General features: G+C 43.6%; 1 protein-coding gene across 3 annotated transcripts; it reads right to left on the bottom strand.

The window, feature by feature from the left end:
- Window positions 1–160: 160 nt before the first annotated feature.
- On the bottom strand, window positions 161–15,507 carry klhl15 (kelch-like family member 15). Of its 3 annotated transcripts, XR_004102549.2 has the most exons (11): window positions 15,253–15,507; window positions 14,156–14,243; window positions 9,971–10,109; window positions 9,181–9,369; window positions 8,617–8,841; window positions 7,602–7,763; window positions 7,280–7,489; window positions 5,987–6,177; window positions 5,011–5,762; window positions 3,976–4,951; window positions 161–597 (listed from the first exon to the last, which is right to left on the bottom strand). XR_004102549.2 is itself a non-coding variant. In XM_031285167.2 (10 exons), the coding sequence occupies exons 1-9, from the start codon at window positions 15,311–15,313 to the stop codon at window positions 5,012–5,014; spliced, it is 2,016 nt and encodes a 671-aa protein (XP_031141027.1). In that variant the 5' UTR covers window positions 15,314–15,507; the 3' UTR covers window positions 2,728–4,951; window position 5,011. The 3 variants fall into 3 exon arrangements, 2 of the variants coding, with proteins under 2 accessions (XP_031141027.1, XP_035847603.1); XM_031285167.2 differs by lacking the exon at window positions 161–597 and having other exon boundaries at window positions 2,728–4,951; XM_035991710.1 differs by lacking the exons at window positions 161–597; window positions 3,976–4,951 and adding an exon at window positions 10,786–10,894 and having other exon boundaries at window positions 5,012–5,762; window positions 15,253–15,506.
- Between the last annotated feature and the right edge of the window lie 451 nt (window positions 15,508–15,958).

Here is a 15,958-nt window from a genome sequence, read left to right as displayed (position 1 = left end):
TTTCACTTATCCGGTCAGGTCATTTTTTTACTGGACCCAATCAAACAAATTCAGGTGAAAAAATGTAGAAAAAAAAGTTTGAAAATAAAACCCGCCCAAAAAAGCGTGAAGAAAAGAATGTCAAACATCTGGAAAAAAAATATGTCAAAAAGTGTAATAAAAAAAACCCATAAAAAACATCAAAATGTAAACAAAAACGTAAAAAAAAAAAAAAAAAAGTAAAAAGTTTTTGAAAAAAAATGTCAAAAGCACCAAGCGCCAACTCATTTCTTGATTGGCCGACAGCACATTTAATTCAAATGATTATGATACGATGATGCCCGAACGGGCGAGTAGGTTGTTATATTTACTTGCCCAAAGTGGCGTTTAACTTGCCCCGGGCCATCGGGAAACCCTTATTGTTGAACCCTGGCACCGTAACTTTAAAATGACACCAGTACCCTCCTTCAAATTGTACCTGTTCATCTGTTAAGACCCAGCTACATTTTGAAATACTTTTGACTATCGGCTTGCTGATCTTATAAACCCTTGTGGTCCGTTCACACTGGAAGAAAGAGCGCTCTCACAGCATCCGTTCATTAGCCACATGCAGCGCTTCTGGGAGGGGGGGGGGGGGGGACAGGACAGACGAACGGGAGACGAGGAAAAGTAGACAAAAGTACAATTTGAAAACACGATTCACAATGACATTCTTGTAATAAATAACCCTACAGCTGTTACTGCATAGCTCGGTGAAAGCAACACTTCAGAAAATAAATAACTTAAATACACGGCTGGCGGACAGAACTGCATCAGTGTGTCTAGCCCTTTTTTCACAGTTGGCTCATTAAAAAAATAGAAATAAAAAAAGGGAAAATAAATATCAGGAACATGGGGCTGGTGATCGAGAGGGGCGTGCTGGGCTGCAGGACCAAGGCGTGCTGGGCTGCGTAAGCTTTACAGTACATAATTATGACAACGGACGTTTTGCTGAATAACTCTTCTGATACGACCAAAGCACTCCAGGTGACATTTCAGTGTCTGAGATCAACACAGTGGACTGAGAAAGGCTGGTAAAAGTTCAGCTTTGGTGGACATACTGGTGATAATCTTCTGAAAAACACTGGCTGGTTGTTTATTTTTGTTGAGTTCTTCGCAGCTGAAAGTCTTGGTTATACTGAGCACTACAGGTTGGACATGAGCTTAAAGTCTAAATACACTGAAGCTGGTTTTGTTCACGACAAACATGAAATGTGTCGGACAGATTTACAGCTAAATAAACAATGAGCCTCACGCAAGAACCAGTTTTATGAAAGGATTTGTTCTCAAGGGCCACGTACGAGCGAGGTCAAACGTACACTGTGTAGTGTTTGAAGTATTTTATTAGCTAAAATCAATGTCTTTATTCATAAATATGTCCTCATTGGTGTAAAATGACCTCTGCCAATGATCTGACTTATCCTCGTAAGCGAAGAATTTCTTATCTGTATTTACATCGGACGGGCAAGTCCAAGGAGGCTTCCATGTCGTTTTGAAAAACTCTAATGGCTGAGAGGAACATAATCCACAACGCGTTTTCGTTCAGAGCCAGCGTCACGTGACTGAAACCAGCTGAGACGGAGAAGGAGATCAGTGAGAGGCGCTTGTCACCGCCTCGGCAAAGTTTAAAAGCCAGCGCTGCATTTTAGTTCATAATGGAGGATCGTACTTATGCCGAGCCACAGGAGAAGGAATCCTCGTCGCCAAAAAAAAGGTGGAAAATTGGAAGACATGTCGTCATAGCTTCTTGGTACGTAACGGCTACCGTAGCTGCAACACGCATTTGAAAAAGCGAGGCGCTAGAGAGCACTATGTCACTTGAATGCAACATACAATTTCACCGCTAGATGGGAGAAATTCCTACACGGTGTACCTTTATAAAAAAAAAAAAAAAGAAACCCACGAAAAGAAGTCCAGACTTCTCGTACGAGTACAGACTCTCCACAGGGGACACACACACACACACCCTAAATCATAACGCATTCATCTGAATACATTTGGAGTTTTAATATGATACTGAAATTAACAAAAACGAGATGTATAACTAAGGCAAACCCTGGGCTGGGCGATATGGCCAAAACCTTTTATCCCGATATAGGTCTAACCTAACGATATGGCCGACGTGACGTGTGCAGGAAGCATTTTGTTACCAAGTCAAATATCCAAATGTCAGTTTTAGGCAAACTATATTTCTGTCATGATCTTACAGTCTTCCCATTCTCTCTGCTGATTCCTCACATCTGTATCTGTATTCTTCTTTTTCCGGTTCGGCAGCTTATAAAATACTTAGTTCTGGGTTGGCGCAGAGTTGTTTTCCCCTCCGGTGGGCGTGGCTTTCAGAGTATGATGCGATGCGCTCTGTCTCTGTATCTTATTACACACACACACACACACTATTGTGTCACTATCTTTGTGGGGACCCGTCATTGACATAATGCATTCCCTAGCCCCTTACCCTAACCTTAACCATCACCACTAAATGCCTAACCTTAACCCTTACCCTCACCCTAACCATAACCTAATTCTAACCCTAATCCTAAAACCAAGTCTTAACCCTCAAACAGACCTTTAACCTTGTGGGGTCCAGCATTTTGGCCCCACAAAGCTGTCAGGACCCCACAAGTATACTGTATTCCCCGTTTTTTGGACCCCACAAATACAGTCTCACACACACACTATGAAATGACATGGCAAAGCCTATTTTTGTAAACTCCTGTGTGAATTAAACCCTTGACAAATTAAAAAAACTAAGCATGTTCGAAGAAGCAAGAATTTTAGCAAGAACTTTAGTGCAAAATGAACAAAACATGCAAGAATCAGAACATAAAGCGCCGTCCAAATGACGGAGCGCAGTTCGGCCGCTGGTTTTTTCGACATTGCGATAGAAACCATATAGAAAAATATACACAATAGACATTTTTATATCGTTTTAGAGATATATATATATATATATATATATATATATAGTCATATCGCCCAGCGCTACACCATAATCATGGCTGCCAATTTACTGATAGGCTATTTATTTGATTTCTATTTCAGCACAGCAACGTATATATTTCAGTAACTGTTGGAAACGTCTCTGGCTCTAACAGCTGCCTCTTTAAGGGTCTTTTATTGCAGGTGTCTCTGTCTAGGATCATCCTCTGAGAAATCACCTGACAGTGTAACATCACCTACCGCAGGCCAAGACATTGTCGCGTCTCTTTAGAAAGAAAGAAAAGACATTATTTAGCACCTTGCATCTCTGCTCCGATCACACAGCGTGAACAGCTGTGCTCATCAGATTTTGCTAATCGCTTCACGTCCTTTAATTAATAACACAACACTGACACTGCTAAATGTGTTGACTCGTTTGCAACAGCAGGACTTGAAGCTCTGCAGTGTGAGGATCCTATTTTTACACTTTGTGGGGAGGATTCATTCCTAAAAATGTTCCCAAACGGAGCGGAGCAGGCAGCCTTATTGGGCAATTTTAGGGCCGTTGATCATCTTCATCGACAGGCGGCGTTCATCAGGCTGAAACGAGCAATTTACGAGAACTTTGACCAGTTCAGAGTGTGCTGAATTCGACTGGGAACACTCGTACGAAGAGAAAAAAAGTCGTATAACAATACAAAAATGTTCCTGCATGAGGCCCAATGTTTCTTAAATATTCTAACTAGCTGCATATTTCATGGTGTGCACATTTTCAGTTCATCTTGACTCTTCATCATCAGCCAGGTTCATTTCAGACACTGCCAAATGTCTGTAACATCACAGCAGGTTGTAATACTGCAGCTGCTTCGACGGCATTTACACCCAAATGCCACAATAACAACCAGTAATAACAACAATAATGATAATAATAATAAAGTGCAGGGAATGTAGATGCGTGGAGGTAAAGCACTGCCAGTGACTAGACGGATACAGAGCTGCTCTGAGAGAAAGATCTTTCCTTCCTGTGCAAAAAAATACCTGCCACCATCATCATGAAATCATCGCTGAATGAAGGGTGAGTCCTCGTGTACCTTGTAGTGTTATGAATTCAGCTCTCACGTGTTCAGAGGAAGGAGAGGGGGGCAGAGAAAGACACGGGTGACGCTATATGAACATGACAACAGTTTGGTGGATATCTGGGAGTAAAGAGCAGAATAAGGACTAAAAGCTGGAACGCACTGGAAGCGAGTTTATGAATGAATAAATCTGACAGTTGATGCTGGTCGAAGCATTAGCAGCATCTGTAACGACGTGGTCGGAGTTGTGTCTCTACAGCGTGACAGGCTATAAAATGAGCTACACTACAGTTTATATAGTGTTTATATACCTGATTGTATGCTTCAACTTGCTGTTATACATCGTATAGGGCATTTTTTCATCGTATGAAAGAGCCTTAGGCTTTCGCTAACCTATTTCTCAAGAGCAACTCGATATACAGGATGTTTTTTTGCCTTTAAATAGATCATCGGGTGCAGGCTGAGACACCTGATTCAGACAGGATTTGAGATGCAGGTTTGTTCGACTGGTGAAATTAAAATAAATAAATAAAAAAGCTCCCCGTGTAAAAGGCATGAATCGGACGCTTCCAGTGCGTTTCTGCAATAAAAGCCTGACTGGACAGCCTAAATACAGTAGGCGAGTAGTAGATTAAGAAACTGACCACAGTCCAAACATAAACCAGCAGATTTAAACTTTTTTTTTTTTCTCCCCACAGACACTTTTTTTCTGTAATTTTCTGAGAAAGCTAAATCTGAAAATGTCCGAGCCGACGCGCGTCACATCTCGCCCACGTCACGCTTCCATTGGCTTCGTTAAGAACAGCAGATCTATGGCCTGCGCCGTCTTTTCCTCACCTGAAGGTAAGTGCTGGTCTCCAGTTTTAAAAGCCTGCGCATCAGAAGAGTCTCCCGCGTGTAAACGCCAGATCTCCCAGCGGGAAACTTCAGTCCCGTTTCTATAAAAGAAAAAAAAAAAAAAAAAAAAAAAAAAAAGGAGGCTCGTTGTGGAGCAGACCTCAGCTGCAGCGTCTGACGTGCTCCAGCACATACTCTGGGAAGTGCAGACTGCACACCTGCAGACCGTCCAGTTTGCAAGGCATCCTGGGATACTCGTCCTCCTTCCACTTGTTTTCGTCGGGGTCGAAGGTGAGGATGGAGTCACTGTAGTGGCCGTTGTAACACAGGCCGCCCAGCACCATGATCTGCCTGTCCAACACCGCCACGCCATGGCCGCTGCGCCCGATGGGCATGGAGGCGAGGATGGTCCACTCGTCGGTGTCCGGGTCGTACACCTCGGTGGACGGGCAGCCCTGCGACTCGAAGGACGCCCGCAGGATCACGCACACCCCTCCGAACACGTACAGCTTCCCGTTGTGAGAGATCATCTTGTGGAAGCAACGGGCGTAGTTCATTTTGGATTTGTTCTCCCAGCAGCTGGCGTGGGTGCCGGGCAGCAGCGGGCCGCGGCCGGCGCGTGTCCTGTGTGCGTCCGAGCCGCTCGAGCTCCCTCCTCCCCCGGCCTCCCGCCCGGGGTCAAACACACACACCTGTTTGGAGGTGGAGGAGGAGGTGATGCCGCCGGTGATGTACAGTTTACCGCTGAGGACCGTCCCCTCGTGACCGTACTTGTTCACGGGATACGGGTCCACGAACTCCCAGCGGTCCTCTGTGATGTCGTAGCGCTCTGTGGAATAGAAGGTCTCGTCTCGCGTGCGGCCCGCTACGGCGTAAATAAACTTGCCGATGACGCCAACAGCAAACTCTGACCTGCAGACAACAAACACCATGAATATGCATCGATACATTAATAATTCATGATGACAAAGTTGCCAAGGAGTCTGCGAGAGTCTGCAAAAATCACCTTGGAATTAACATAATGTGACAATGAACCAAGGAAGATTTTTTTTTTTTTTTTTCCCTCACATGACAAAACATTACAGAAAGGATCAGAGCACGCAACGTGCATGACCCAGAGCTTCGACTCCTCTGACCTGGGCACAGACATGTCAGCCATGCGTAGCCAGGAGTTCTGTCGAGGGTCATAGCGGTAGACTTTGGAGGAGGCGTGAAACTCCCCGTCGGGCCCCAGCTCCTCTCCACCCAACAGGAAGGCAAAGTTGTTAACGATTGCCAGGCAGTCCGGTCGCAGCGGCACCTGAGGCCCCTCCAGCTCCCACCAAACCTGAGGGAATAAAACACAGCTCACTGAACCGGAGACACACGCTGACTTAACATCATTTTAACAGATCAAAGTTGTGCTGCGTAAAGAGTTAAGCTGGAAATAGTTTGAAATTATTATTTAATACTAGTGCTGGTACAAATAGAGGTGTTCCAATACCATTTCTCTTCCTGCAGTGGTGTAGTCTAATGTATTGTAGTGGGTATACTGTACTGTATATTAATATATTGGCATATAAATATGGGCCAGAATCTGCCTTTGGGAGAGGAGGGGCATATCATAGTGGGGGGGTCTGGGTGTCCTCCCCCACGATTATTTTCAGCGTCAAAGACTTCATTTCCTGCATTCGGATACACTTTTATGCACCACTTTACGGTGGAAATACTCTTATTTAGCCAATGCGAAGAAGAAAAACACAGATGAAAATTCAAAATATATCAAAAATATAATGGAAAGTATCTTGTTTGGCATTTTTAAGTGGGTATATGGAAATCCTGGAGCTTTCTTAGTGGGTATACTGCGTATAACGGCGTATCACGTAGACTACACCACTGTCTTCCTGATAGCGATTCCGATACCTGAACTTGCAAATTGGCCGATACAGAGTACCGATCAGATAGACATTTGAGGACGTCATCTTGGACTTTTGGGAAACACTTATCCACATTTTTCACCATTTTATAGACCCAACAACTAATCCATTAATTGAGAAAACACTCGACAGATTAATCGACTATGAAATAATCGTTACTTGCAGCCCTAATATATATTGTAATTTTTAAACAGCTGTATATTGTATTCAGGGTTGGGTCAGGTCACAAAGAATGAAAGCCAAAATACTTTCACTCTTTTAACCTACTTTGACATTCAGTCCTAACAGAAAAAGAACATAAATAAAACTACTTTTAAGTTTAAAAATAACTTGAGGCTAAATTACGTGGTATCGGATCTGTGCATATACTCGCCTACTCGCCGATAACGATACCAGCACGTTAGGCGGTATCGGAGGCTTTTCCGATAGTGGTATCGGGTTCGGATCAACTCCAGGTACAAAACACCAAAAACAGTCACACATGCCCTCGTAGGCAGACAAACGTGCGGACACCTTTGGCCGCTGCAGGAGAAGGATCTTGCTGTTGACCATACTGTGGCCGATCATTCCCCTGAAGACGGCGGTCTGCGGGCGGACGGAGCGGATGCGGTTGGAGCGCGTCTCCACCAGAGGCTGCTGGTTGACATCGTGGAAGTAGCTGAGCGCCTGATCCACTTCCTGCCTCAGCTGCCTGGAGTAACGGTAAAACTCTGACGTCTTCACCTGTGACGAAGAAGAGGAAAGGAGGAGGACACCAGCGGCAACATCAGTAATGAAAAAAGAAACCGCAGAACTATATTACCTTGGGCCGTCTGAGGAGGAAGCAAGCACGCACCTTCTCGAAGATGTTGGCAGGAGTCATGAGGCAGAAGCGGATGGACTGCACGATGGTGTCCGTGTGTCGCCAGCGCCGCCGGTCGTGTCGCAGCCACGACTGGACAGCTTCATACAGCTCGATTTCAGGGAAGCGACTCAGAGCGTCACTGTTCAGGTATGCCTGGTTCAGAGAAAGAAAGACAGAAAAAGACTGATTTTCATTGGTTGTCACTAGCCAAGTTTCCATCCACTCATCAATCGAATTATCTGAAGTTCGGTAAAAAAATTCATGCGAATAAAGCTGGTGAAAGTGTGTTTCCATCCAACGGCTTTAAAGCGAATAAAAACCTGTGCGTAATGACGTCACATGCTGTTTTGCGATCAAATTGGTATATCGAATTGATTTGAGACATTTTAAGGCGTTTCCATTCATTTTCGCACTGAATCGCACAACATTCAAGCTAACTTTTGCGAGACAAAATGGATCGCGCCATCTACCAACAAATGATCAATATTGCACAAGTTGTAATAGTGCTTATGTGCCAGCTGATAGCGACATGTCAAGCTATAATAAGAAAACGATGACGCTATCAACACATTGCTATGATGATGCAAATGCACGTAAATGCCCGACGACAACGGAGGCGGCCTGTGGTGTGGGAACGCCAGCGTTATATTTTGCTCGTAAATTAAATTCAAAAAGTCTCTCGTCTCCTCGTTCGTCCACTTCCATCTGTCTTCGTTGACACCCGCCGTGTGTGCAAACAGAGCGGAAATACTGGGCGGAAATGAACTACAACTTCTTCTTCTTCGTTTTGTGGCGGGTTGCAACCATGAAATGACCTAAAACTTAATTGCAATTCATTATTCACGGACGCAAAAGTATGTCAGAGTGTCCTGGACGGTGAACTTGGGCATGCCATCGGTCAGAAAAAAAACAAACTATTATATATTATATATATATAAAATTAGAATGTAACTGTATTCATAGTTCGATCTTTTCTTTTGCGCTAAGCAAACCAAAACAAACTAACCTGCAGTCTCTCGAGGCTGAGGTAGGACAGGAAGTCGGGTCGGCTCATGAGGGGGACAAAGTTGTCAAGCAGGAAGTTGTCGAGTTGCTCCTGGACTCCCTCCACGCCCACGCTGAAGTCCTCCAGGAGGCGCATGACCTCGGCACAGTTCTCCAGACAGATCTTGGCCAGCAGGAAGGAGCAGCAGAACTCCACCGCCTCCGTCAGCTGGACGTACATGGCCGCCTGCCGGGACAGGAAGAGAGCGGAGGACGAGGAGGAAACAAGAGGAGCTATGCATGAGAGCCGGTTATGATAATGAGAAAGTAATAAATGCTGCTCCTGTCTCGGTCTTTCATCAATTCTGGTTATACTATGTTGCAAGAAGCATTATCATATTATTTTAGTGAGGACTCGTAACTACACAGAACTAATGTTAGGGAAATCTGTTTATGTTTTGTTACGCGTTTCTGGATTTTTAAAATCACCAAATATTTGTATTAATATCGGCCTTAAAAATCCTTTATCGGTCGGGCTCTAGCAAGAACCAGCGCAGAAAGAATGTCAGTGGGTGTACGGCGTTACCTGAAGGATCTCCTGGACGGTGGGCATGCTGAGCTCCAGTGAGCCGTAGTACATGAAGCGGAGAATGTGGCCGAACCCAGCGGCTGTTAGCCCCTTCATGTGGATCTTGTCCTGGTCCCTCTCCCTCATGTCGGCTGTGAACATGACCCGGAAGTAGTCGCTCTGGGTGGCCAGAAGCGCCTTGTGGGCCTGTAGGAGAACGGACACGCAGGGAGGACACACGTTTATATGAAAGAGAGTGCAGCAATGTTGCTCGCTGAGGCCAACGTTTTTCTAGTTAAGACTTTTTACCTGTTCTCTCCACACTGCAATGAAACCCCTAGCCCTGATTCAGAGCCATATACTTTGCATCCTGCATGGATCTATCTCGTGAAATCTGGTCATTTATTTTCACAGATCTGCCCATAAACATTTTTATAGTAAGCATGTTAAAAATACAGACTTAAGGGGTGGTAGAAAATATTCTTAGCGATGTACTATGTGGCTGTAAAGTAACCAAAAACACATTTTATTTTGAAAGAGAAAATGTGTTTCCATTAAAGAGCCCTGCCTTGTATGGAGTTTACATGGAAGAGACCTCTTTCTGTGGGAATAAAAGTTATTTTTTGTTGTTATTTTACAGTTGCAAAGACGATTTTCTACCATGATGGGAGTTCATATTCTCAACATTCGTCCTGTAACAAATTTTATGAGCAGATCTTTGACTTAAGGAACGTGATGTGTAGCATACAGCCTCGAATGAGGGTTATGCATTTAAAAGCAACACACATTTTGAGCTTTATTTGTGTACCTGGAAGTGGTGCTCCTCTATCAACAGCGTGACATCCAGCAGCAGACGCTCCTCGTACAGCGCCCGGAAGCCCGACGACACACTCCCATCGTGCACCTGGGACAGGTACACCTCCACATCTGCCGCCGACATAACACACCTGGAGGCATGGCGGGAGCAAAGTGCAGGAGCAAGTGGGGGACGGAGACAGGGTGAAGTATAAATCCCAGAGCGTTAGAACAGACAGGCCATAACAACTTCCATCACAACTTGGCTACAGATGTTAGGTGCACCAACATAAAGCAGGGAGGAACTACATTTATTCAAAAATAAATTCTGCAGTCTTTCCAAGCTAAAGATTATGTTTGTGTGTGCGCTGCTGAATAAAGTAAGTCTGGCACTGGAAGGGCATTCAATAGGACGTTCAGCATGAAAAGCTCAGCACTTTAGCTGCTGCATCCTAACAAGCCGTTACTCTTTCACTGTGTGTGTGTGTGTGTGTGTGTGTGTGTGTGTGTGTCTGCGCGCCTGCGCTGACACACTGGGGAAATAACCGACTTCAATGCAACTGCAGTGAGGTTGGTAAAGATAAAGAAAGGAAATCCTGCATCCTCATCCAATTTCTTCAGCATGAAGACACAGTTGTACACACACGTCACAAGGACAAAAAAAGTAACAACATAAACACACATACAACTTTACTTCTGCACACAAGTGTAAGAGTGTAAGAAAGTAGAAAACACACACACACACATTATCTGCACACCTTCATAAACTCACAGTCACTCATTAACAATGCAAAGGAAAACACACACATACACACACAGCACACTCACCTCTGATTGGCCACGGGCATGTCAGAGGGGGTTGTCCGAGCCAATCAGAGGACAGTGCCCCTTGTGTCCAGTAGATGCTAACAATGTCCCTTTTCTGAGCGTCAATCACCTGGACGACAAAGCCAACACAACCACCACATTAAAACATGAACGTCTGCAAACTGCAATTTAGAAAAAGCCATAAAAAAGGACTTCTGTGAATGTTAAATATCTTTGGTCTAAAGTATGTGGACACAAGAATGCACGTAGGCAGTCTCTTCTCTTCTCATACTGTGGCAAAAATTGGGTTGACTGCAGGAAAGTTCATTACAGCTACTTGCCCGGTCTATATATTCAAATGAATGTATGATATGAAGTTAGGTTTAAAGAATGAATGCAGTTTTTTTTATAACTTGGCAATAATAACACTGTACTCAACAAGTTGATGACTGAGCTCCGGGAACACTGAAGTAAAGAAACACAGGCAGTCAGAGGCTGCCAACAAACCTCCAGGTTACACTTATTTGGAAGAGAAAACAAAGGTGAAAGGTTCAATGATCACCCAAACGGTCCATTGTAAACATCCATCAATCACAGTTTGATTAATGAGGGATTATAACTGGCATTTCAGTCACACTCGCTTTCGGTTTTACCTCCAAGTAAAGTGGTTTAGATCATCTGGATAAACTGTTGGTTTGTCAACATTACTACGTTTTCATTTTTGAACAGCGTTTTGAAACAAAAAAAAACATCTCCGTCCACACAAGTGTGGAGTTTTAGCTCCAGTAGCAGAACTAATCTCCGTCCATATTAACAGATAGCAGATTGTCTGACGGTACTCTGTGGTTAAAAATCATGGATGTATAAGTTGAAAATTAGGGATCCAAATCCAGGAATTGGCTTCCGGTTCGGCCGAATATTGGGCTTTTTGACGGGGTTCGGTTTCTGCCGAACCTGAGAATTTTTTTTCCACCGAACCGAACCCTACGCTTGCGCTAGGCTGGTTGACGTAATGACGGCGCCGTTGACTACGGGAAGGTGTTTACGTAGGTGGAGCGTTCAATGCAGTAGGCTGTGAGAAAGTGAAAATGGAACTCGTGAGCAGAAAAAGTGTAGTTTGGCAGTACTTTCAGTCAAAAGAAGGACATTCAAGTCCAGCTACATGTTCAATCTACAATGCTGATTAGTCTGGTGGTGGCGAGGACTCTAAACTATACACAACATCACCGCTGTTACAACATCTGGTATGAAACATCCGGAAGAATACGAGTTGTGCATGAAGGAATCTACAGACAGCAGCCAGAATGCAGCAACTTCAGGTACAGCAAAGGAAGGACAGTCACTGTTTACTTCATTAATGTGTTTACTGTGTTAATGGACTGAGGATGGGAGGAGGATTCGGTATTCATTCGGTTTCGGCAGAATCTTAACCAGTGGATTCGGTATTCGGTCGAACCCCAAAAATCTGGATTCGGTGCATCCCTGATGTCTAGTTAAAAGTTGGATGTATAAGTTGAAAATACAGAAAATACTTTGGAGAAAGAACAAAGATGGCGAAAAGTAGGAGCAGGGATTTATTAGCTTGGAGCGAGGACGAGGTGGAACAGTTACTGAAAGGTCTGTAAGCTACCTAACCGATAACAATGACTGACGTGCGTCGTGGTTTCCAAAGATCTCCGTTTGTGTCCGTCCAGACTACAAAGCAACCCCGGAGTTTTCAAACCAAAAAGGGGGGAGCAGTGTTTCCAAATGTCTCCGTTTTAGGGTTCTCGAAAAACGCCGGAGTAGTGCTGATGCGAGGCGTAAACGTAGCAAAACATATTGCTTTTTAAACCAAAACGTAGCAGTGTAGATGTAGCCTGACTTGCTTGTGTGGTTTCCCCTGTCAGACTTAGTTGGAGTAATGTCACCGAGTTCCCAGACCTCCGCTATCACTTTGACTTGAAATTGACTTTGGTTGGGGCAATGTTATCATAACCAACAGGAATCATGGGCAAAACTATGAAAAATGCGTTTAATAAATGTGGAATTATCCAACAACCAAACTATTTCCAACTGGCCACTTTGGGAAAAAGGGATATGAAGACAATAGATGTAGGAAGGAATATGAAAACAAACACTGTACTAATGTGGGTCAAACTTAATAAGACCAACAATAACCTTTCAATAATAGTGACTTTTAATGAATAGGTTACTTTTTAAACTTTACTTTAACTGGTGACAGGATCGATGTTATACTCTGTGGACCCTCATCCCTGGGCACAAAAACGCTTAGCTACATAACATCAGTCATTAGCACTGTGTCGACAAAGACCTCGAACCTTAAACTGTTCGTCTACCCTGCCAGTCCAAAATACAAAGAATCGGTGCCGGGTGGTCAGGACGAAGACAGAGAGGAATGATGTGTGAGATGGATGCTGAGTTAATAGTGACAGAAAGGGGTTTGCCTGAGTTTAGGTTTAAAGCGTAACTCTCGCCAAAATGCAACCTAGGGTCTTTTTGTGAATGTAACCGAGTCAAACTTTCGTTTAAAAGCATATTTAGGACGGAAGCGCCACTTTTAAGATTTACCGTATTCTCGTTTTCGGTCAAATGTCCTTTTGAATGGGAGTGCTAGGGGCACTACTATGATCGCATCAAAATCAACATTTTTAAAACACTAAGAAGGCTCGACACAACATGAGACTTTGCTCCAAGTATCACCAGGGGCTCTACACATGAACTCAGCATGGAGAACATTGTTTGTGTTCACGGAGTTTACTAAAAAGAGAGGTTTTAACAACTCACTGTAGCTGTTGGTTTTTCCGCTCGCCACCATCTCGCCAGTCAGAAAGTGTCGATTTCTGAGTGCGAATGAACGGACTCCATAGGAGTAAATGTCATTTTTATATGAGGCTCCTTTTTCAACTACGAGGTCAATATTGTTTTTCACTGACGACAAAACAACAAATAATCCGTGCATTTATATGGAACTGAGCTTTAGGAGCTTTCCATCTTTACTCTCCTCCCTGTTACGTGGCATTCGGAGATCGATTGTTTTTGACTGGCGAGATGGACAGTGAGCGGAAAAACCAACAGCTACAGTGAGTTGTTAAAACCTCTTTCAGTAAACTCTGGGTACACAAACAATGTTCTCAATGCTGAGTTCATGTGTAGAGCCCCTGGTGATACTTGGAGCAAAGTCTCATGTTGTGTCGAGCCTTCTTAGTGTTTTAAAAATAGTGATTTTGATGCGATCATAGTAGTGCCCCTAGGACTGGAAGTGGCGTTTCCGTCCTAAATATGCTTTTAAACGAAAGTTTGACTCGGGTACATTCACAAAAAGACCCTAGGTTGCATTTTGGCGAGAGTTACGCTTTAACATGCAGTGTTGCAGAGTGAAAAATCTTACCTTTTGGAGCCCGGGCGAACAATCACAGGCTTTGACGGCTGAGCGTTAAGGGGCCGCTCGCATTTCCTGTGTTTATGTTTCCCTGGTTCTAACAGAGGAGACGAGAAGAGGAGATAATAATTCAAAATGTGCCACAAACAACTCAGGGGATTGCAAGTAGCAACCAGTGAGCTCAAACTATTTCAAGGCACATACAGTCAGGACAGTCTATAGAAACACATGTCATACATTGATGGATTTCCAAAATATACAAAGAAATGTTTTTCTTTTCCTTGTTCCTCAGGACGACTGAGATTATTATTTTGAGAAAGTTTCTGATTATTTTGAGATACTAACTCATTATTGAGATACTAACTCAATATTGAGATACTAACTCATTATTTTGAGATACAAAGTCTATATTATGTGAACTTTTCTCATTATTGTGATATTCAGAGTCATTATTTTGGGGTTACTAAGTCATTGTTGAGATACTAACTCATTATTGAGATAGTTTCTCATTATTTTGAGAAGCAAAGTCTATAATATGTGAACTTTTCTCATTGTTGTGATATCGGAGTCATTATTTTGAGAAAGTTTCTCATTATTTTGGGGTTACTAAGTCAATAGTGAGATACTATCTCATTATTTTAAGATACTAAGTCAATATAATGAATTACAGGATTTTTTTTAAATCACATTGGTGAAAATGGGCTTCCATCGCTTTTAAAATAGAAAAATAACGGCTAACTGTTTACTAACTTTACATACACTGTGTCAGAGAAGCTAGCTTCTGTTAAGTTACCTTCTTTAGTTGTCATAACAACAGCGACAAGTATATTACAGAGACCTTACATGCTAAGATAAGTACCCCAAAACAAAGGCTACACACATAACGGTGCACGTACAGCTCTGGTACCCGAAGATGAAGGCGGTGATGCTGGCTAATAATGTCTAAGGTGTAAATATATCGTAATTTACGCCACAGCTACAGACCTGAGCAGCTAAATTAACTGTCACGACTCTCAGTGGTGGTGACAGGAGCTACGGCGGGGATACGACTCTGCTAAACTGGGGTAACATCTTTTAGCTTAGCCGCTAAAATCCAGCCGTCTCACCTCGGCGGTGCGAATCCCCACAACCCCTCTTCGACCAGGCAGCTCTGGCGCCTTCGGACATGAAGTTGCGGGTTCGATTCCGGAATCAAGAAAGCGGGCGGCAGCGGTGCACTGCCATGTTATCGTCCATATGCCAGACGAAGAGACCCCCGACTCGGCTCTAAATTAAACGGGTAACAAACATACCACAGCGGTCCACGGGCTTTCCGGACGCCATTTTCTGCCTCGGCGTCATTTCCCTTTTGGGCGGAACTGAAGGGCGTTGTGCGGTGCAGCAGCGAAGATTGTATATTATGAGATGGATGTGTCACTCTCCACTGTGTTTTATTTTTTATTTGTATTTTTTATTATTGACAAAAAAAAAAAAAACTCACGTTGGGGAAAATAACATACATGCGTATATACAATACAAATGTTGTCAATGTACATGAAAGAATTACCTAAGCAAAAAAATCAAACAAAGAACAAACCAAAAAGGGGGAGCTACTTAAAGGTGCTCTAAGTGATGTGACGTGTTTTTTAGGCTACAACATTTTTCGTCACATACAGCAAACATCTCTTCACTATTTGCTAGCTGCCTGTCCCCTGAACACACTGTAAAAAACATCTCCTCACTATCTGCCTGTCCCCTGAACACACTGTAAAAAAAACCTCTCCTCACTATCCGCTAGCTGCCTGTCCCCTGAACACACTGTAAAAAACATCT

This window comes from Sander lucioperca, chromosome 14, assembly GCF_008315115.2.
Source record: "Sander lucioperca isolate FBNREF2018 chromosome 14, SLUC_FBN_1.2, whole genome shotgun sequence".
NCBI classification, from domain to species: Eukaryota; Metazoa; Chordata; class Actinopteri; order Perciformes; family Percidae; genus Sander; species Sander lucioperca.
Note: the sequence above shows the minus strand (reverse complement) of the source record. Positions and strands in the feature narration are given on the sequence as shown.

Coding starts and splice junctions, on each gene's coding strand:
- klhl15 (XM_031285167.2), bottom strand. CDS start 15,313: ATGTCCGAAGGCGCCAGAGCTGCCTGGTCGAAGAGGGGTTGTGGGGAT. Junction 10,110..14,155: donor GTTCGCCCGGGCTCCAAAAG/GTAAGATTTTTC, acceptor CCATGCCTCCAG/GTGTGTTATGTCGGCGGCAG. Junction 9,370..9,970: donor TAGAGGAGCACCACTTCCAG/GTACACAAATAA, acceptor GTTCTCCTACAG/GCCCACAAGGCGCTTCTGGC.